At 40.0% G+C, this 19207-nt stretch overlaps 2 protein-coding genes across 2 annotated transcripts; one reads left to right on the forward strand and one right to left on the reverse strand.

Moving 5' to 3' along the window:
• The first annotated feature begins 6 nt into the window (after positions 1-6).
• On the forward strand, positions 7-8265 carry LOC134203282 (transcription factor grauzone-like). The gene is made up of 3 exons (XM_062678156.1): positions 7-61; positions 7330-7503; positions 7597-8265. The coding sequence occupies exons 2-3, from the start codon at positions 7355-7357 to the stop codon at positions 7991-7993; spliced, it is 546 nt and encodes a 181-aa protein (XP_062534140.1). The 5' UTR covers positions 7-61; positions 7330-7354; the 3' UTR covers positions 7994-8265.
• On the reverse strand, positions 4136-4661 carry LOC134203283 (uncharacterized). Its single transcript, XM_062678157.1, has 2 exons — positions 4302-4661; positions 4136-4267 (listed from the first exon to the last, which is right to left on the reverse strand). Exons 1-2 carry the CDS (start codon positions 4557-4559, stop codon positions 4187-4189), a joined length of 339 nt encoding a protein of 112 aa, XP_062534141.1. The 5' UTR covers positions 4560-4661; the 3' UTR covers positions 4136-4186.
• Positions 8266-19207: the final 10942 nt, after the last annotated feature.

Consider the following 19207-nt stretch of genomic DNA (forward strand, 5'->3'; position numbering starts at 1 on the left):
ATATGCAGGATCACGAGGACTGCGACAAGGATCAGATCAAGTGCGAGTACTGCGGAAAACTGTGAGTATATTTGTTTTGTTTTGCAATTCCGAGTATTCGCCAAGTTTTTGCCAAACTTTCTATGTTAATTTTTGGTAGTACTCCTTTGGCATTTTGCCTCTTATGCAAGGCAAGTTCATAACAGAGTAAGGTAGCAATAACAGAACTAGTTATTATTGAGTTATTTTCTCCTGCTCGGGGTGTGTTATGACCCGGGTAAGAAATCGGCATAGAAAATCCGTATGATATAAGGCGATCGGGTGCTTTATCTTCATATAGAAAATACGAACACCATTGTAGACGCCAGGAAAATAATTCTTCCAGTGCTCACGGGTTACCGATAAGACCTTACCAATAGTCATACTCGAAATCAATCACCGTGGTATGTTTTATCGCCGGCGGAAGATCGTGAATCGCATAGGAACACATTCGAAAGTGTTTTTTTTAATTTTCATAAAAGATCACATGCCTGTTATTATGCAGCATAATGGCGAAACTCATCGTTCACTGCAACACTTCTAAAAATTTCAATTGAATGTCCTTCCCCATAAATTTATGGTGCTGTCCTGCATCGGGGCGCTTAGGAACGATACAAAAGTCGATCATCAAAGCGTTCTTTCGTAGAACACTCGATCCAAATCATGAGCAAAGCAAGTAAAACACTAGCGATAGAAGCCTGATGTGTCTGAGAAAAGCTGCTATCATCTGTATTTTCTTAATTTAATCGATTGTGCTTTCAGTAATTCCATTCGCTTACTCTTACACGATGTAAAGGATTGCAGACCCACCGATTAGAAACGTTAAACTATCCCTTGAACGAAAATTGTCATCAGTGAGGGAAGATTTCCGCACCATTTATGTTTGCAAAACTTTGTTTTTGGTCCGTGCGGCTCTCGTTTATCCTTCTATTTGTGCTGTCACTGATATCGTATTCAACTTTCACATTTCATGAACTGTTTTTTTTAAATAATACTTTTAGTAATAGGCAATGGAAAATGGAATGTTCTAATAATGAATTGTTTTTTTCACAAGCTCGCCAACATTCTTTCCACTAGGGACCTCGTTATAAGAATGGATGAACGTTTTCAGCTCCACTAAATGATAAATAATCATTCTACTTGCTCATATCCAGTATCTTATTTTTAGTTATAGTAAATATTTCTATCAACGAATGTCTAATAAAAGTCGAAGTTTCTCCAGTTGAAATACGCGTCAAAGGCATGCACAAATTAACAAATCTGAAGTTCCGGTTCTTCTTTAATCATAACAATATTTATCAATCCGTGCTGCACCATACGCTATCCCATCGCATGGGGATGTTGACTGTTTTGTTCCGTTTTCACGCATCTTCGAAGAATCATCGCATTTGCCAAGTAAAACCTCGTTTCGTTCTGTATTACTGACCCACAAGAAAAATATGATTTGAGTATACTCCTATAGGAAACAAAAACAAAATACATTCGTGCGAAAAACTTTGCCAAACTGCGGGATGTAAACAGAATCAAAACTGTCAAACGAGCCGGGTCAGGAACAACCGGGGGGTCACAAAAAGTGAAAAGTAGCGCATTGGCTCGACACAAGTAGCGCATTAAAGAACTTCGCACAACGAATTTGTTTGCGTATAAACGAATCCAAGTAAAAATAAGAAGAAGACACACGACGGTGTTAACTTTGACAGATCCTACAGCACAGCATAGGGAGATCATTTTAAACTGCTTATAATAAATTATAGACAAAATGTAATTAAAATCTGATTGATGTACGGTACGGAAAAAGTTCTAAATTACATATCTGGAAGCTTATCTCAATTTATTGAATATTTTCCAAAAATGTATCTATCATACAGTTCGGAACTTTTTCCGTATCATACATCAATCAGATTTTAATTACATTTTGTCTAGAATTTATTATAAGCATTTTAAAATGATCTTCCTATGCTGTGCTGTAGGATCTGTCAAAGTTAACACCGTCGTTTGTCTTCTTCTTATTTTTACTTGGATTCGTCTATAGCTTTTTGCATTGAAACTTTTTGTTTCGTCGTTGAAAACATTGACACTTGTCTTCTGCGACTGCTTCCCTGATAGACCATTTGTACATGTTATTCACTTATACATAAATAATACTGTCAAAACTGGGATTTGACAATAAAAATTTCAGCCAAAAGCTCTGTTTTTTTTGACGTTGATGCACTCACACAACCAATCGGCAATAATTGTCAATGATCAGGATTACCAACTCGATAACTTTCTTCTTGTTGCCTTCTTGTTGGCGCTGAGTGCTCAACCCAATGGTGGGAATACAATTTTGGGATTTATGCGCAATACGTTTTGACAGTTTTTCTATGGAATACTCCCGCTTGCAAGCTTCACAACTTAAAAAAGACAGTTCAACAATTTTCAAATAAACCTGAGCAGACAGTGAAGTCAGCATCATTCTTCTATGTAGTTTTTTTAGCGGAAATCTTGTGCATGGTTTTTGTTTTCTTGTATTTTTCTCGATATTTTATGGAGGAGGGGGGATTCCCGGATTTTACGAACGAAAAACCCACTAACAAACAGATACCGTGGACCTCCGGTAAGATGACCGTTTTTAACTTGAACACTTTTTGATTTTGAACCCCGTTGGTTTGAACATCGTTCAAATTAAAAAGTGTTCAAACGTCATTTAGCACGCGGGATCGACGAAAGAATAATGGAACATCGTGAAACGGAACACAGAACACAGAACCAAAACAAAACAGCAAAGAGAGCAACCAGAAACTGGTTTTCTGATTCTCATAGAGTTAAGAAGTTCAAAATAAAAATGAACCCCGTTAATATGAATGAGGTACCGTTTAAATTATCGAGGGTAAACGGTATATAATGCACTGTCCTGTATCCAGCTTTCCACGCTCGGTAATGGCGACTTGTCGTTTTTTTCTTCCTAAGCAATGGAGGGGGAATCTGCTCCTGGGTTGGACGTCCAGGAAGTGCGGGGTTAGGGACCACCTCCTTCAGCAAACGAGGAAGGCAGGGCTACATCCCCGACCCGCTAAACCGTTTACATTGTCGCCAAGCCTGTCGTCCCTTCGGTACAACCAGAAAGTAATGCTTCAATCCTCCACAATTGCGATCGAGTGGGCTGCAGTCAACTCCACCTCTTCGATCGATTCGCCGTAGACCTCCAGCGTAATATCGTCAGCGAAGCCGACGATTACCACGCCCACCGGGAACTTCAACCTCAAGACACCGTCGTACATGACGTTCCATAACACCGGACCCAGTATGGAACCTTGCGGAACCCCTGAGGTTATGTCAACACACTTCCGCCCCGCCTCCGTGTCGTATACCAGTACTCGATTCTGGAAGTAGCTTCCGAGAATCTTGCACAGGTACTCGGGAATTCCAAAACGCAGGGGCGCATCTACAATAGCTGCCCAACTGGCACTATTGAAAACATTCCTCACGTCGAGAGTCACTACTGCACAATAACGAACTCCCCTCCTCTTACGCTGGATAGTTATCTCCGCGGATTTGGTAACCGACAAGATAGCGTCTACGGTCGACTTACCCTTTTGAAAGCCAAACTGGCTACTCGATAGACCATCCGCACCCTCCGTGCGTATCAACAACCTGTTAAGGATGATCTTCTCGAGCACCTTCCCCGCCGTATCAAGAAGGCATATTGGTCTATATGCTGACGGAACCCCCTGGTGGTTTTTCCGCCTTTGGCAATAGGACCAAGCTCTGCCTTTTCCATGCTTCAAGGAAGACTCCTTCGTCCAGGCATCTCTGCATGACAGATCTGAACATCTCGGGAGCCTCAGTAATGGCCGCTTTGATTTCCAGGTTCGGAATACCATCCGGTCCTGGCGCCTTACCTACACTAAGGGACTGTGCAATCCCCGCAAGTTCCGCCACAGTTACTCTTCCCTTGTCGGCCACCCTGACCCCTGGCAGCTGCACAAAGTGAGGCCAGGGACTTGGGTCATGACGTGGGAAGAGCCCCGTGATGATCCTCTCTAGCATCTCTGGAGACCGCTCTGTAGGGGCCATCGCCCCACGTGTCTTGACCATTACGACCCTATAGGCATCACTCCATGGATTCGCGTTGGTACTTTGATACAGGCCCTCGAAGCAGGCTTTTTGCTTGATCTAATCTCAGTCTTCAGAGCGGCTCTAGCAGCCACGAACGCCACCCATCGTTCAACACGCTCCTCTTCTGTGCGTGCTCGCTGCATCCGCCTCCGTGCCCGTAGGCAGGCGCGGCACAGGTTCTCAATTACTTGAGTCCACCAGTAAGCCGGTGGCCTGCCATTCCTAGGGTGGACTTTCCTAGGCATGGTGGCATCGCATGCACGCGAGAGTACTGTTACCAGCTGCTCGCCGCTCAGACCGAGAGTATTGTGCTCGCGGCGGAACGCTTCCTTAAACACCTCGTCGTCGAAGTACGATGTCTTCCACATACGAGGGCTAGGCCACGCCTCTTCTTCCGTCCGCTGAATGCTGGTCGTATAGCCGATACTGTAGCGAACCGCCATGTGGTCGCTGTGAGTGGAGCCATCATCTACCCTCCAGTTCGAACTACTCGTTTGGCCAGGGCTCCAGAACGTAACGTCGATAATCGACTCGGCCCCGTTCTAGCTGTAGGTTCCTTTGTGCCGACATTGGCCAAATCCGCATCCAACATGGCCAGTGATTCCAGCAGGATCTGACCCCTTTCCCATTCCACGGCCCAAGCGTTGAAGTCCCCTGCTATCACCCCAGCCTACACCCCATCAAGTTAGACGTCAAACAATCCAGCATACGACCGAACTGCTCGATCGAGCATCGAGGAGGCGCATAGTAGCTGCAGAAGAAGACGCCGTTAACTTTGGCAATGACGAAGCCCTCGTGTGTCGAAGACACCAACTCTTGGACTGGGTATTTCCCCGTTGTCCATATCGCCGCCATTTTAGACCCATCGGTGACCCAATTACCATTCCTGGCGGGTACTCGGTAAGGATCCGCTATGATGACGGTATCCGTCCCCCATTCAGCAACTGTCTGACACAGCAGTTGCTGTGCTGCATCACAATAGTTCAGGTTTAGCTGGGTTACCTGCACTGTGATTTTGCAGCACGCTTAAACGCCGGGCACGTCGAACTTCCCATGGGGTGCTTGCTGTTCACAGGTTTGCTGGAACAATTCAAACAGTTGGGAGAGTTCGTGCAGCATTGTGCTTTATGTCCCTCCAATCCCCAGCGTCGGCAGAGCCTTCTTCTGTCAGGGTCTTTGCAGTCCCATTGCTGGTGCCCCGGTTCCAGGCACTTCGAGTTGCTCACAGGGCACACCGACCATCCCACCTTGACACTCCCTAACTTGACTACCTTGGAGGCATCCGCTACAGATAGCCAAACCAATGCTAACCGCGTCCTTGCTTAACCTTTCCGTAGCCGAACGGCTGCGGTGGGCGTCTCCACTTCACACTGTCGCCGCAGTGCCGTGACGAGCTCTTCGACTTCGGTGATCTCGTCCAGGTCTTCAACCCTTAGATTCACCTCCGTCGTGAGTGCCCTCACCTTGACCGTCTCGCCTAGGGCTTCCTCCGCTAACTTCTTGTAGGCGGCGTCTTTTTGCAAGACACTTCAGCTCGAGGATCATCTTGCCCATCCGGGTACGTCTTATTCGACGTACGTCGGTGCCAAGTTCACCAAGCTTGACGTCACTCCTCATCGCGTTCAAGACGTCCGAGTACTTAGCCTTGATGAGTAGGGCATCGCCCCTGGAAGTTTGACGTCTGAAATGACGTTTGACGTCTAAAATACGTTGCAGTTATCGAACGGCATTTGCTAACTGAAAAGAAAGCATAAGGCTATCTGACGTTTATCATCTTTCTCTTGCACGCGCATGGACGGGATAGGGTTTGTTTTCATACGGAAACGCTTCCGAAGCGTTTCCGTATGAAAACAAATCCTATCTTTCCCTTGCGCGTGCAAGAGAAAGATGATAAAACGTCAGATAGCCTTATGTTGCAGTTATCGAACAACTAGTGTACGCATATTCATGCAAATTTGGTTTCTCTGTTCTGTAAAGCTGTTTTTTTACTTCTAACTTTGATAATGAGGTTTGAATTACATAGAATAAATCTCACATGATCTACATAAGTTGCTGGAATGTATTTAACACGTTCATTTGTTGTGAAAAACTGAACTAAATTCATAAAAGTACGTGTGATACCGACCGGTCAACTAGAGTCCGTATGTTTGAATGACCATAGTGATCGTTCTGCTCTGGGTAGGACCAGTGGTCGCGAATGAGCCAACTAACACTACAAAAACTCTCACTCCCAATGATCTTCTATATAGTATAGATCACCACATCCCCCTATCGTACAAACAAAAGATATTTTAGTTACTAGATAAAGATTGTCGCTTCGGTTCCTTTTGCTCTGCTGTCCGGAACATGTTGGGTACCAAGCTGTCAAATCGTATGGATTTTCCTTCTTTGACATTTAGCTCCGCTATCCTCGCCAGCAAAAGATGTTCCGGACAGCGACGACAGCGACAATCTTTATCTAGTAACTAAAATATCTTTTGTACAAACTATATCACCATATTGCCGCGAAGCTCGAAAATCAAAGCCAACTCAATTTTTACCAAAAAGTCACATTCAGACATTGAAAGCGTGAGTGAAGCAGACGAGCATTGATTTAATTCAATCATAGCATCCTACGCCAGCGAGTGAACAGCCTTGCTCAGATGGATACCAAACAACGATTATGAGCGATCGTTGCTGCGTAACCAACGAGCAACCGAGTTCGCCAAGCCAAACTTGGTATGGTACGCTTGTAGCTAATAGAATAAAATTAAAACATAAAAACACATCAGGTGTTCTGCTTCATTCACTCTACTTGCAAGTTACTGGGATGGAGGAGAGAAAGTATCAAAGCCTCTCATGCAATGTATCAGAGTTCCATTCTCATAGCGGACTAAATTTTCTAAATGTTTGAAAATATTTTCCTAACAGCGTGTGGCAACAACACTCATTGTTAGGTTACCAGGTGATTTGCCTCGCTCAGTTGTCTCCCATTGGTGAGCGATGAAGATCTTTGAACTTTGAATCAACGAACGCCAAATTTCAACGATCTAGAAAGCATCAGCGATTAGGCCGCAGTAGAGCATCAAGTTGGCATGAATTTAGTCGATTTTTACTCATGATCTGATTTTTTTCAATGCCTGGTCACATTCACCCCTCTACTTCTAACCCCCTCAATTGTTTAAAAATAATTACCCAATGAAAATAAATGCTTACCAATTTTGTCTTGGTCAGATACAAAAGCCGCCACATCTTGTACATGCACGTGCGCAACAAACATCAGGCGCCCCGATACGTATGCGACATCTGCGCCAAACCGTTCTTCATGCGGTCGGAGTTCAACAAACATAAGATGCAGCACGAAAACCCAGACAAGCTGAAAATGCAATGCCAGCACTGTCTGAAATGGTGAGTTCTGCCCTGTTTTAATATTTATTTGCGGCATATCCTGGACACTTTAATTAAAAATTAAAAATGAAAACTTTGAAATATCATCTACAGGTTGAAGAACCGCGAGTACTGGCGGGCGCACATCCGGCTGCACGTGGTCGGTGAGGTAAAATGCGAAATATGCGGCCGAGTCACCCCGAACCGGGTGGCCTATCGGGCGCACAAGAAGAATGCCCACGGGGCGCGAAATCACAAGTGCGAATGGTGCGGCAAGAGTTTCAACAAGGCGATCACCCTGAGGGAACACGTGGCTTCCAAGCACACCGGAGCTACGCTGTATTCGTGCAGTTTTTGTCCGAAGACTTTTAACTCGAATGCCAACATGCACTCCCACCAGAAAAAGATGCACCCCGTGGAGTGGCTGGAGGCGAAGAATAACAAGGCGATGGCGGCCGGGCCAGAAGGGCCCAAAGAGGTGGAAACTGACGAGGAATCGCCCAATACTTAAGGCGTAGATAAAGAACACAACAGAGTAAGACGAGGGCTTTTATGGTCTAGTGCAGTGTTTAGAGGATCAAGCGGCGATCTTTGTAGTTGCTTGCTAACGCCATCTGGTATCCAGTTTTCCACCGACGACGGTGGAATTAAAAGATGATGCGAATGTTTTCGTGTTCAAGAAATGTTACAAACGAGATGTCTGTTTAGATTTAGAGAGTTTTAGTGATGTGTGACTAAAATGTGAACGCTTCACAATAAAGTGAAAATTTCCTTTAAAAAAAATATCAATTAATAGGTAAAACTTTCCATAAAACCCGTATTTCTAGAGAAAAAAAATCAAATATACAAAACTAGTTTGAAAATGTTTGAAAAATTTCTTTATTATGAAGCGTTTATCCGCATGCTGTGATGTTTGAACTCGACGTGTTTCGCGATAGAATTCTGTTAAGGTAAGAATGAAATAAATGCAATTGAAAGCTCTTTGGTAGCAATAATTCACGTCTAAGTTATGAAGAATCGATTAGTGGAAAGGGCACTCAAGGCTGCTCGAATCTAATTTACGGTTTACGGCAGCGCTGCGAAACCGCATTCCACCGGTCAGCTTCACATCTCATCCTAAAGACAATCCCATCGAAGGTAAATCGAAACCAGTTTCATATTCATTACAAGCGGCGCATGCCACCGCAAATGCAATGTCACACTTTCCTCGCATGAAGATGCGATAGTCCAAATGTCAAATGGTCAGTCAAGTGTTGTGTCAGCGTTGAGTCACTTTAGACTTGAGAAATTTTGCGATCGGCGATATTGATCTACAGACATGACTCGATCGTAAGAACATTCCTCACGCTTAGTATCATAGGTATGATATTGTCTACCGAAAGTTTAACGATTATTTACGTACGAGCCACGTGCTCGTACTACCTCTCGGAAAAAATCGCTCACCGAGGAGAAATACATTCTTTAGCTGAATGGAGGAAGTATTCTTGTTTTAAAACTACATCAACATATAACGAAGACATGAATACTTCCATTGGATGTTTAATTTGATTGCATCTTGCAAAATGTTTTACAAGGTTAAAAATTTGTTTTTCCATGATGGGAGACCGCCGATCTATACGCAATAGACTAACGCAAAATGAACTCCCCCAAGAAATTATGACGTTTGAGCGGGTCGCATAATGAACGCAAAATGAACTTTTGTTCGAGAAGACGACCCGCTCAAATGTCAAAATCCATCGAGTGAGTGAATTTGATGAACTCCTGCACAGGTCTATCCGCATGCTTCTTCATATGGTCCAATGCACCGAGTTCATCATTGACGTTTGAGACGGGCGCTGTTTACTAAGAATGAATAGTTTTTCATTCATCGAGTTCATGCAAGTGTTCATTTTTAGTAAACAGCGCCCGTCTCAAACGTCATTGTGTTCATTCGGTGCATAGACTAACGCAAAATGAACTCCCCCAAGAAATTATGACGTTTGAGCGGGTCGCATAATGAACGCAAAATGAACTTTTGTTCGAGAAGACGACCCGCTCAAATGTCAAAATCCATCGGGCGAGTGAATTCGAGTGAACCCCTGCATAAGTCTATTGGACCATTATGCTGATGTTTCAGAATTCATTTAGTATTGCGTGTTAATAGACTAACGCAAAATGAACTCCCCCAAGAAATTATGACGTTTGAGCGGGTCGCATAATGAACGCAAAATGAACTTTTGTTCGAGAAGACGACCCGCTCAAATGTCAAAATCCATCGGGTGAGTGAATTTGATGAACTCTTGCACAGGTCTATTTGTTTTAAATGTTTGTAGTTCATGCACACCAGTGGCGTAACCACGGGGGTGGTTTTGGACATAAAACCCCACCCAGAGACTAAATTTTTAGAAGAAACTTTTTTTTTCGAATTTTTTTTTTCGGAAAGCCCCTCCCAAACAAATTTTTTGGCTACGCCACTGATGCACACATCTATTTCTAGTGTTGGTAATGTAGCGCAAGTAAAACGGCAGCACTTCCCGAATAAAAAATACAGTAGAATAACAATAAAATTTATTGTAACACTACTATTAATAACATTAAATTGGCAATAGATTATATTGTAAATGAAACCATAGAAATACATTAGAATGCATTGTTGTGAACCATTTACTCAAATGTAAACGAAGTTTTCGCAATAGAATGTACGGGTTGTTAAGTATCGTAACTATACAAAATCTGAGATTTTTCCATACATTTTTTTCGTCACACAATAGAGTGTATGGTTAATATATTGTTGAAATATCCGAACAAAACTGTTCAAAATACAATGGATTGTATTGTATTTGTATAGTAAAACAATACGATTTTTGATTTCTCAGTTGTGACAGCTTTACTGTTCAACATTGCAATTTAAAGGAAAAAATTGCATATTTGGCGCCATGAGGCAAATATTGTTATATAGTTTATATGCAATGTAATGAAACGTTTTAAAAGTCATCAATGTATGAAAATTTTGTACGAAAACGTTTCAAAAACAATTGCAAGTATTGTTACATTAGAGAAATATGTTGATGTATTGTATCCTCAGTGTTGATACAATCTGTGCAACCATCAAGAAACATTGTATCCTATTGTATACCGTACATTGTATGATAATTCAATTGTTTACACTATTGAACCAATAGTATATTTTTATCCGGGTTTCCACGTAATCAGACAGTGAGAAGGCCGATCATACACAGTGAAAAAAAAAGGTCCGTACAGTATTGGGTCGGATATAAAACTATTTTTAAAACATATTTAATTAACCTAACAAACTTCACATGCGTTTCTGTTTAATCTATTCATTAGGCTCATTATCAGAAAAAAAAAATATACACAAAAAATTGTCCGTAATTATTGTTTAAAGAGTCCAAAATTTTATATTAACCTTTTGTATGTCTATTTTTTGCTACTGAAGACACCTCTGAAGATGCCTTTCCATTGATATTGCCAGTTTTTTGGGCTGTTTCCAGGGAGATCTTCTGTCACTTTTTCATGAGAACGTTCTAAAATTATTTTAGTTCTTTATCGTGTGACAACAAACTTTCTGTTCAAGGATTCCACAGATTTATTTTCAATGGGGTTAAGGTCTGGAGATTGGGGAGGATGCGGGAGCGTTGATGTAACATTGTTCAACAGCCGCTCTTTGACGAGAGTGGAAGAAGGTTTTGAACCGTTGCTTTTGGTCAAATTAAAAATTGGATGTGTGGTACCTGAGTACGGACCTCACAGCTTATGCATAAAAGCCATGGACTAAACCACGATGACGTCACGCGTCGATTTCATCTGAAAACCTCATCTGAGGGCAAAGTTTACAAAAAATGAACATCAACGTGAACATCCGATGAACTAAAAGCTTCGAATTCACTCAAATGTTTATCGACCCGCAGCTAGGGTGACCATATGGCATCCTAAAGGAGGACATGTCCTCCTTTTTCATTAAAAACCAGATGTCCTCCTTTTGCGCTAAAATGTCCTCCTTTTTGAAAATTTTGGAAAAACAGTTGCATGAATAACTATTGCTGAAAAAAAATCTAGTTCAACAAACAATAATACAACAGAAGTCCATTCTGTAACAAAACATTGCACACGTTTGCGTTTCTGGTTTTAATTTTGATATAATTCCAGAGCCGTAGCGTGGATTCTCAGCGCCCTTGGCGAAATCTTGATTGAGCGCCCCTTTCTTACTAAAGAAACCAAAATGTGCAATATTTCACATTTAAAGAGTAAATTAGATTTATGTAAAGTAAGTAAGATTAAAAGGTTTAGTGGACTTATTGCTGCAATTAACAGTCAATATGAGGTGGTATTCGGATTACAGCCCCAAGAATTTTTGAAATATCGACAATTGAATGTATAGGAATATGTAAGGAACCTCATAAAGACGTATGAATTTCTAGATTTTCGTATGGAATCTTGGAAAAAAAATATCTGAATGATCATTAAAATTACTGAAAGTTCCTTATTCATGAATCTTATCCGCTCCTGTTCATTGAAGGAAGAATGGTTCAAAATCCCCAGTTAATTGCAAATGTTCTTTATGATTTCTGTAACCTATGATCAACTACTAATAAACCAGTGAAAACCATTGAAATCCTATCAAATATTTGAAGTATTCATTCACAAAACGGGTTTTCTAGCCATATTGGATCTAAAACTCAATTCTGAAGTATGTCAGTCGATGGTCGCAAAATGGATAGTCTGTCGGTAATTTGAATCTAGTTGGGTCTAAGAAATTCAACTCCTAATAAAAAAACAGATCGATTTTGTGAGGAGCTTGAAGACACTGTTGGGAAAATAATCCAATTCTGAGTGGCCGAAATTGTTCAAAGGCTAAAAGGGTAAAATTTAAAATACTTGGTTATCGAAATCCCTCGATGCATATGTTACGGTTTTGCAAATATGTTATTATTTCAATTACATACTCTCGTTTAGAGCTTTTTAATTATGAGTTTCGTATGAGTTTCAGGTTTGCTGGAATCGAAAATGCTGCTGGGTGAAATGCGGCCGTTATGATCCTTTCTCGGATTTTTTTTTAAATGATATAAGCAAATTTATCTTATATTTATATTTACCGAGTATAAGTCATTATAACAAAAGGGCCTTCATAATTTGGTCTGCCTCAGATACAATCCCTTGGTGGCCGTCAGAGGAGCATCCACGTTCCGAGTCGTGAATAGAGCAAATAGAAGATGTCGATTTGGACAACAGCTTTGGTAATAAAATGGCAGCGATGAAAATACTGAAAATACCGCGATTCGCATGAATTCGTACGTGTTACAAGCTCAGACTATTGTATTAGAATAGCATTTCTTTCATCCGTTATCACAGATGTTGATTTTTTACTAATCACTTTCTCCTTAGACAGAAGCAAAGCACTCTCCAATAGTCGAGATTTCAAACTATTTTTCAGAAATGATTATGGATCTAGCGATTAAAAGCAAACAACAAAAAAATCGTACGACTGTCTTCTAGGAGATCAGCATCCTTGACCAGATTAAGAACGGGCTTTGGGATGTTTCTAGTTCCTCAGATTTCAATAAATCCGTGGAGGTTTGCAGGCTTCTTATAATTTTATTATTCATGCTTATATTTATCATAACTTTTGAAAAAAATAATTAATCGCATTTGCAGATTCCATCAACTTCTATCTTACCCATGGAAAACATTTAGAGTCTAAGAAGTAAAGTTTAGACATCTTCGAGCGCTTCCGGAATTATACATTGTCTGAAGTCCTAAAGAATAATCAGTAGACTACACCCAACCAGAGATTGCAACATTTTATTGCAATCTCGCATTAGTTTCGCGTACAGTTTGCCATAATTTGCGACATATGCACAGATTGTATTAAGTAAACGGCAGGCCCTTGCATTAGGCCTCCGGTCACGAGAAAATAAGAACTGGTTATGTGTTAGTGTCTACATTGAATCTAATTTTACACTCCCCCATCGAGGAGTGGAATGCTGTATACTTCGACAACCTCAGCAACCTTACAAAAAAATTCGGTCAAAGACGGGTATTGAACCCGGACCCTCCACACTTTGCACATCTAGACTGACGCGCTAACCATCTAGACTATTTACCAGATAAGGAACGACGTGACCAAAGGCAATCATGATCCACGTCTCATGCTATGCGGATGCGACAAGTGGAAGGGTAACAGGGATAGCAATGAGTGATACGAGTGGAATAAGCACCATGCATATTTGTGTCCTTTTCCGTCATCAAGCTAAATGGAATCGGGAAGATTGTGTGGGTTAAAGTTATATTGCTGTACACGATTCATATACTTGTCTAGGAGGAGTCAACGAGATTCGTTTGGATGTATTGATTGAAACCAAATAAACCGACTTAATGCAATGAGCTGTATTAACAAGTATGACATGCTCTGATAGGTTTGAATGCGAGATTTGATACAAAATGCTTAATACAAAGAATGCCACACAGAATTGTTTTGGGTGTAGGTATTGCTTTTGGATTCCAGAAACCTGTATGATTATTGTTTTGACTCTGATTAACTTTAAAGTTACCTTTTGCTAACACACAAATTCTTACCAGCCAATGACTTCATAAGACAATGCTTTGACTCTCTCACCCAGGAAAAGACAGGTCCTACTTGTCCCATCAACTCACGGCGTTACTGGTGACCGTAATAGTGACAAAATAGAAAATAAACCAATCCGCGCAATTTGGGAATCAAACTTCACGCTGTTCAAATAAGTTTTTGACATGAGATTTTCAGATTTTTTTTTATTCAACTTGTTAGTGGTTTCGGAAGTCCTAGAAAACCGGAATAGCTGTCAAAACTAAAACCAAACCATTCAACATATTAAAGTGAGAATGAAGAGATATTAGAGCTACATAGACTACTTATATCTACATATATCTCCACTATTAGACTTTGCAGACGGTTATGATTTGCTCCTTAACCAATGCAGAGTTTTATTTCTCATGTCGCAATTCTTAATTTCGGCGCCCCCTAAGGGCTGGCGCCCTTGGCGGGGGCCAACCCCGCCAACCGCACGCTACGGCGCTGTATATTTCCCTTTAAGTTTTGGAATATAAGAAAAGTAAATGTAGAGAACGAAATGCGTGAGTTACAGTAACACAGGTGTCAAAAATATCAGAAGCATCGGAATTGTGAGAAATCGATTAGAAAAAAGAATGTAAATGCTTCTCAAAATTTTCTACGAGCAAACACCCATCAAATTGCCTTTTAAACGAATTGCACGACATGCTTCTTGAATATGTGAGGCAAAGGGCAGCCGCCTAGCTATGCCTAGAATGGAATAGAAATACCTTTAACTTTTCTGAACAGTTTTGAGCTTCTTTAGTCTAAATCTAAACAGTTTAGAATTTGTTCAATTGAGCACTTGGTGGTCATACCGTTAACGGTAAAATTCTTATGCACGCACATAACGCACGCCACCCTGGCTCAAATTAGTATGGGTAAAACTTTTTTCAATTTTCCTGATGGGCCGCCCTCTTATTCTGTTATATTTAATGCCCTGATGCTCTGGACAAAATTTCAACCAAATCGGTCAACGTTTGGGCGGTGCTAAACTCGTTGGAAGTTTATATGGAAAAATGTATGCAGAAACATCCAAAAACAGTGAATTGCAGTTGGACGGCACAACTTACGATGAACAACTATGATACTCATTCAGAAGAATGAAGAATTGAAGAATTGAAGAATTTAATACAGAATGTTATGCAGAAAACCGCGAGAAGATTAGAGTTTGCCCGGCTAAGTTATTAGCATTTCTCTGAAGTGGGGTTTCAGCAAATTTCGTTTCTTTTACCTTTGAAAAGAAACAAATTCACCCCTACGACACTCCTGCAAAATGCTAATATCTTTGCCTAATAAACTTTAATCTTCTCGCGGTTTTCAGCATAACATTCTATATTTAATTCTACAAGAACTGAATGAGTATCATTGTTCTTGATCGTAAATTGTGCCGTCCAATTGCAAATCACTGTTTTTGGATGTTTCTGCATACATTTTTCCATATAATCTTCCAACGAGTTTTGCATCGCCCAAACGTTAGCCGATTTGGCTGAAATTTTGTCCAGAGCATCAGGGCATCAAAAAGAACCGAATAAGAGGGCGGCCCATCAAAAAATTTGAAAAAGGGTTTTTTGAGCCACCCTAACGCACATGCCTTAAATTGCGATTCTCAATGGCATTCAAGAATAAAATCGCTGGACAACTAAGTATCTTGTATTCGGTCCTTATTGAACCTAACGTTCGGTCAGTTGTCTATTTTTGCAAGTAAGTGTTCAGAATTGTGAACCACGATTCTTGTTAGAATTCTGTGGAATAACGCTAAAAATTCCAGCATAATAATATTCAACATTTGTTCACTACTGAATTTAAAATTAGTTGAAGCTAATGCCATTATCTTTCCATTGAAAAGATGTTGCTGGTAGTTTATAATTAGAAAGTGCTTTATGTAGACTATAATGAGAGTCAGAAACGTTCCATCTGGAGTTAATGAAGTAATCTGTTATGTTAATAAAATAGAAGAAGATGTTGTATTTGTCTCGACTTACAAAAACTTCTTTCAATAAACTTTAGAGTGCTAAAATCTAGCAAATATAATATAGACTAACGCAAAATGAACTCCCCCAAGAAATTATGACGTTTGAGCGGGTCGCATAATGAACGCAAAATGAACTTTTGATCGAGAAGACGACCCGCTCAAATGTCAAAATCCATCGGGTGAGTGAATTTGATGAACTCCTGCACAGGTCTATTCTTAAGGCCTCTTACGGTGTCATTCAGAATGGCTACCCTGCGGCCTACCAACACAATCTTACAATTACCCACCTCCTCACTGCGAATAGCACCGATCACATTTGTTTTATTATAAAAAACCAAACCTGACCACTATTTTACAAGAAAAAGTATCAGAACTAAGTTTGAACCTAAACCTACTTATTGACAAAATAATCGAATCATTTAGTGCACATTTGGCGTCGATTCAATGAAAATAAAAGTAAGTGAAAAAAATCCCTCTTCCCACCGCGCATGCCAACGACGTCGTCGGTTGCTCGTCGTCGGCAGCGTCGTACGCAAGCAGTCATTGATCATTAGCTATCGCAGCAGGCAGTGATGTCAACATGAAATTCTGTGAAATCATAGTGAAAACATGTAAAATATCGAAAAAATAATAGATCTCTCGCCAACCTGTTATCTATTAATCTAATAATATCTAGTAATTATATCTTCATTATTCTACTTTTGAACGTCATGAAAAATTAAAAAGAAAACGCAGTAAATTTCAATTATGCTATTGGTGTGTTTGAACAGCTGGCAACAATGTCACGATATGTGAACATAAACAACAAGCATCATGGAAAATTAAAACATATATATCAACGTAAATCAAGGCTAATTTGTTGATTTTCGGACACATTTCGATAGTTTATGTCATAGTTAAACCGTATTGAGTAATCCTGCGTACAACTCAGACTGAAATCGTTCACATTAATGCAATGTTTACGGTAGTCGGATGTTAACAAAACAAGTGGTTATTTTTGTCTGCCTTCCCAAGTAACACCGAAAACATCATTATTAACTAAGATCTAATAATGATGTTGAATAAAGGTCGGGAAAATGAAATACAAAACATGTTATGTTCAAGGAAAGCTATGATAAGGTTTTTGCAAAACATACAGCAATTTGATTAGAGAAGAAGTTTCATACTACATTCTCACAACTTGCTGATAACATGTCAATTTTTGACATTCGTTTGGTTTTTTGAGATGTTTCGTTTTACATTCTCACAACATAAAACATGTCTACAGGAAGATTTTACGAACAATTTCATAACATGTTCATTTTTTGACATTTGTTTCGTCAGAACATATACCGCAATGATAGAAGTTTAACGTAATTTCAACATCTTTTAAGATCAATGTTATGAACGTTCTTCATCGACCCTGTTGTTTATCGACAACTCGCCATATTGTTTTTTTTTCAGATTCGAGAATTTGTTTACAAATCAATTTCAAAATTATGCTTTGGCATAGTTATATTTTTCTATATTCAATGGCGCATGAATTTAAAAGTTAGCCAATGAAACATGAGCCGCATATAATGTTTCGACCGAAACTTCGAAACAAATTTGATTTATTTATTCAGTTTGTATATTTTTATTGATATCATTAAAATGGTATTCATCATATCATGCATGTTTGTTTTCATTCGTTTTTTTCTTGTATAAAATTTATTTCTTTGAACGTGTTGGTCAGCATTTTTGTTTTGGTATTTAATTTGACAGAACCATGATGAAAGTCGGTTACTGAAAACATCCTTAGTACTTAAGTTTAGTCTTGTGAATGTGCAATCAAAAACAAGGTTGCAACTGAAAGATGTTGAAAATATCGATAATTTTTGCGCTGTTTGGGTCGTGTGAAAGTAATCAAAGCAGTTTTTCATACTAAAACGTAACATACTATATGTTCGAAAGATGTATTTTTTACACTCATACAACAAACCGTGTTACTTGGGTTGTAGATTGGTAGGTGTTGGTAGTCAAGTTTCTCACAACTACTAATCTTAAGTTGATGATTTTTATGGTACAACTACAGACAAATTTGAGTGCCACCGCAAGTCACCTTAAGGTCACTCCTGATAGAATCCAAGTTTCAAAGTGCTCGCGTTTTCGGAGGCACACCACTCGATACGGAAGCAACGCACAACTGTCATTTTTATTTTTTCACGGATGCTGCGACGCACCAAAGCTGAATCAATAAAAATGACAGTTGTCCGCCGCCTCCGTATCGATTGGTGTGCCCCCGAAAACGCGAGCACTTTGAAACTTGGATTCTGTCAGGAGTGACCTTAATCATATTAAAAACTAAAAATCGATCGATGTTTTAATGTCCTCCTTTTTCAACCAAATGTCAGTGATGCCACATATTTTCTAACGTCACCTTTATTTTCTGGCGTAAAAATCTTTTTCATCTCTATTTGTGAGCAAAAAATCTTGATATAGTTAGGGATATAACAGACGAACAGACATAACACTCGTGAAATTTTCATCGTTCACTGATTTACTGGTCTATTTAAATAATCACTAGTTGGCAAATCACTCACTCGAGGCGCGCGAATCGGATTTGCTCGAGTTTGACGTTTGCTTACTACCGCCATCTGGTTCGTAATTTACCCAACTTAGTGAAAAAAAACAGATGCCGTTAGTGTTTGTACGACGATGAATTTGATGAAGGAATGTTCAATGTGTTATGTCTGTTTGTGTGTGGCTGTATTTTTGAGCCATCCCATTTATCGCAAATCAAAGTGCACAAAAGTTATAATCATCAAGATTTTTGGTGAGATAACTTTGCCTTTTTGAATTAAATTGAGATGTTAATGCCAACTTAGCAAATCCTCCTTTCTTTTATACATAACATTTTGATGCATCCATCGTGCTGGTATTTAGTCGATTTCTACTATTAGTTTTATTTAAGTTATACTACGAAAACACCTTTTCGGCAGCTGCTGACGAATGAGGGATGAGAAGAAAATTGTCGATGAACTTTCTTAATAATATAAATGCCAACTTTCCATCTCATCGTTTACTGCCCAGTAATTTGGCCCAGCTTGTCATCGTATCGTTCTGCCCGTTCATCGACATGAGTTTACATTTTTTTTTTTGCAAAGAATTGCGGACCTGAACTTTCGAAACTTGTTCTCTAACTT

The sequence above is a fragment of the Armigeres subalbatus genome, unplaced genomic scaffold (assembly GCF_024139115.2).
Source record: "Armigeres subalbatus isolate Guangzhou_Male unplaced genomic scaffold, GZ_Asu_2 Contig1739, whole genome shotgun sequence".
Taxonomy (NCBI): Eukaryota; Metazoa; Arthropoda; class Insecta; order Diptera; family Culicidae; genus Armigeres; species Armigeres subalbatus.